This window comes from Lepidochelys kempii, chromosome 20 (assembly GCF_965140285.1).
Source record: "Lepidochelys kempii isolate rLepKem1 chromosome 20, rLepKem1.hap1, whole genome shotgun sequence".
In the NCBI taxonomy this organism is placed as follows: Eukaryota; Metazoa; Chordata; order Testudines; family Cheloniidae; genus Lepidochelys; species Lepidochelys kempii.
In genome coordinates, this window is record NC_136399.1 from 24,892,241 (window position 1) to 24,895,731 (window position 3,491).

The 3,491-nt window shown below is 60.0% G+C and overlaps 1 protein-coding gene across 1 annotated transcript; it reads right to left on the bottom strand.

Moving 5' to 3' along the window:
- Window positions 1–216: 216 nt before the first annotated feature.
- Window positions 217–1,755, bottom strand: LOC140900915 (guanine nucleotide-binding protein G(I)/G(S)/G(O) subunit gamma-7). Its single transcript, XM_073318903.1, has 2 exons — window positions 1,663–1,755; window positions 217–405 (listed from the first exon to the last, which is right to left on the bottom strand). Exons 1-2 carry the CDS (start codon window positions 1,753–1,755, stop codon window positions 280–282), a joined length of 219 nt encoding a protein of 72 aa, XP_073175004.1. The 3' UTR covers window positions 217–279.
- Window positions 1,756–3,491: the final 1,736 nt, after the last annotated feature.

A 3,491-nucleotide genomic window follows, 5' to 3' on the forward strand; every position in this document is an offset into this window, starting at 1 on the left:
TGAAAGCGATGGTAAAGCTCCCCCGGCTACAGCAGGGCCACGCTTTCCCCCAACTCCCTGCTCCTCCTCTTGCCTGATTTACACCAGGAGGGATCGGGCCCCAGGGGTCAGACAGTCTCCTGCTCTCTGCACACAGAGCCTGCGCTGACCTGGATGTGGGGAGGGGAGCAGGGTGGTAGGGTGGGACACAGCAGGAACCCCGTCATGCCCCCTCCGAGCCTGCTCCCCTCTTCAGAGGCCTCTGCCTGTTGTCCGCATCGGGCTGGAGGTCCAGGGTCCTCACAGGATGCTGCAGGTTTTCTTGTCTCTGAAGGGGTTGGTAGAGGCAGGGACACCGGTCAGCAGCGGGTCGCTCTGGGCATGGGCCCGGCAGTACTGCAGCAGCTCACTGGCTGCCTGGGAGACCTAGAGTGGGAGAGAAGGCAGCTGAGCAAAGCCAAACAGCGGGGTGAGGGGGGTCAGGGCTAGTGGATAGAGTAGGGAGCACTGGGAGTCAGGACTCCTGGGTTCTGTTCCCAGATCTGGGAGGGAAGTGGGAGTCAGGACCTTACCCTGCAGGGCTTCCCAGAGATGGGGACAGAACCCAGGAGTCCTGGTTCCCAGCACCCTCCCTGGAAGGGGAGAGGGGTCTAGTGGCCAGAGCAGGGGAGTGCTGGGAACCAGTTCTATCCCTGTCTCGGGGAGGTCCTGGAGTGTGAGTTCGTGATTCCCACCCCCTTGCTCTAACCACTGGAGCCTGCTGTCCTCCCAGAGCTGGCAACAGAACCCAGGAGTCCTGACTTCCAGCCCCCGCCCCACAACCCCAGCCAGTTTGCCACCACAAAGCACCATCTCGCTGAGGGGGAAACCAACTCTGGGCAGAATGAGCCCATGGTAAGCTTTACGTAAGGGCCTGGCGCAGGTCGGTGCCAGCTGGGAGGGCCCCATCCCAGCAGAGCTGAAAGAGGCCAGGAGCCTCCACGCCCCCCCCCCCCCACTGCCTCCCGCTTTCAGAGCCGACTTTGCAGCTGATCCTGGCAGGATCTGTTTTTCTCCTGGGCCCTGCGTCCTGCTAAACCACGCCTGAAAGGAACACGCTGGCCTGACCCAGCCACCACCTCCCAGGCAATTACCATGCTCCCCGCTGTGTTGCTCCTGCTACTCCCTCCTGTAAACAGGGGCCTGAGGACAGAGCAGCCTGAACTTGGCATGCAGCCCGGCTGCTGCAGGGCTGGAACCGCCCTGCACAACCGTGTCACAGCTGCCCTGGGCAGGGGTGTAGGAAAGGGGCTCCAGGTGAAAGATCCCCTCTAACTGGGATCCTGCCATGTCAATTTCGCCCTCCCTACCCTTTCCGAGGTAGGTGTGTGTGGATAAGAGGGGCCTTACATCCCCATTTAGGCCTTGAATCTTCCGCTCCAGCTGGCCAGCAGCTGCTGGTTCATCACCTCTCCTGCTACTTCCCATGACATGGGTTTGTTAGGCCTCAGGCTGGTTTCTAGTGGGGGTGGGGCAGAAACAGAGTCTGAGCGAGGAACAGAACCCAGGAGTCCTGCTCAGCCCGAGCCGGGGCCTGGAGGCAGAACTCCTGTCTCACCCTCAGCAGCGGGGCAAGGCTGGGTCCCGCCAGTCCAGCACCAAATGAATTCCCCAGTGTAGGGACTGTGAGGGGGGTCGTGTCACCTTCATTCTCTCCAGCCCGGCTTCTGTCCGCAGCTGCTCCACTGCCCTCTGGCCCTGGCTTGTGTGATTGCAGCTGACTGCCTTCCCCAACATCTGCAGGGCAAAGGAGGGCTGGGTTACACCAACTGGAGGGGGTAAAGATGCTGAGCTCCACAAGCACGCAGGCTGCTCCGTGAGAACCAAAGCAGCAGGGAAAAGCACGTGACATTTAAATGGCAGCAGAGCTGAAGACTTGCCGCTGAAATGCAGCCACCTCTGGGGCGGGGCATGGCAGATATATAATAGTGCACAACAACAGTTTGGGGCAGGCACTAAATCTTGGGCCTGGAAGCCTGGGCACCCATCCCCTTTATCCTTCCATTATTATTGATTAGCTGTATTACGGTAGCGCTCAGCCGCTCCGCTCATGGAGCAGGACCCCGTTGTGCTGGGTGTTGTGCAAACACGCTGCATGTTGTTTATAGTCACATTAATAATCCTTTCCCATCCCTCCAGATGCCCAAGGGTCTTGGAGAACTTTGGAAAAGTTAGTTCACGCTCCTGCTATCTGCTCTGCAACACAGGTAATAGGACCACTGAATAGGTGGGGAAACTGAGGCACAGAGCATGGCAGTGATTTAGCTTGGGGTCACCAACCAAGTGGTAGAGCTGTGTTAGAACACAGGACGCCTGACTCCCACCCCCACCCTGCTCTAACCACTAGACCCCACGGTTAGGACAGGGGATAGAACTAAGGAGTGCTAACACCCAGTCCTTCCTCTAGACAGCTTCCCCTTCCAGAAGCAGGGCTCCAAGCCAGGAGTTCGGTCTCCCCCTCCCCTCCCAGACTGAGACTCCTGGGTTCTATCCCAAGCTCAGGATGGGGGTCACACACACTGTTGGGGTTTGATCCCTGCACCTATTTGTCGCTCCTGCCCCTCGGGACCGGCAGTTCCAGAGCTGGGCCAATGCCGGCAGGAGCCATCTGAGTCATCCAGCCGCCAGTGAAACTCATCCCCTCCGGTCCTGAGAACCAGCATTTGAGCCTGGCTCTGATCCGAACCTCTTGTCAATTCCACGGCCTCCCCCATTGTCTCGATTTAGGGGAGGGGGGATCAAAATCAGGGCCTGTTTTCTGCCCCACCCCCCCCACCGCCCCCGACAAGGTTGCTCTGCTCACCTGAGATGGCAAAATGCTTCCCCCCAGTTTGCAGCCTGGGGCACTCCCCAGTGCTGTATCGCTGCCCGTTTCTGTCAGTCTCCACCAGCCTCCCGATGCCCCCGCCTCTGCCCTATTTATCCTCCCTCCCCAGGCCACCGCCTGCCTGCCCTCGCTCTCAAGAGGCTGAGGTTCAGTTGGGCCTCCCCACCCGCCGCGCATGTTTTGATGCCTTTGAAGCCAGCTGGGCCATGCACAGAGCGAAATGTCACCCAGCAAAGTGTAGCTGCAGCTCCAGGGCTAAGGGGGGCACTTCCTGCTGGGCTGGGGCAGCGTTTTCCCCAGCAGGGGGGCTCCAGCATCTCAGCCCTGAGAGCAGCCGGAGCCGAAATGCAGCCAGGCCTGGGGTGAAGGGCTCGCGGTGGGGGAAGAGGGGCGAGAGTGGAAATCATGCCTTGGGATCCAGGAGTCCTTCCCAGATCCCCTCTTTCTCAGTCCAACCACTAGACCCCACACCCCTCCCACAGCTGGGGCTAGAACCCAGGAGTCCCAGCTGGCTCCCAGCCCCCCCTGCTCTAAGCACTAGACCCTACTCCCCTCCTTGCTCTAGGAAAAGAACCCAGGAGTCCTGACTCGCACTGCTGTGTTCATGAGACCACAGGCAAACCTTTGGTGTTACGGGACCCCAGGG

Coding starts and splice junctions, on each gene's coding strand:
- LOC140900915 (XM_073318903.1), bottom strand. CDS start 1,755: ATGTTGGGGAAGGCAGTCAGCTGCAATCACACAAGCCAGGGCCAGAGG. Junction 406..1,662: donor CCGGGCTGGAGAGAATGAAG/GTGACACGACCC, acceptor CTCCCACTCTAG/GTCTCCCAGGCAGCCAGTGA.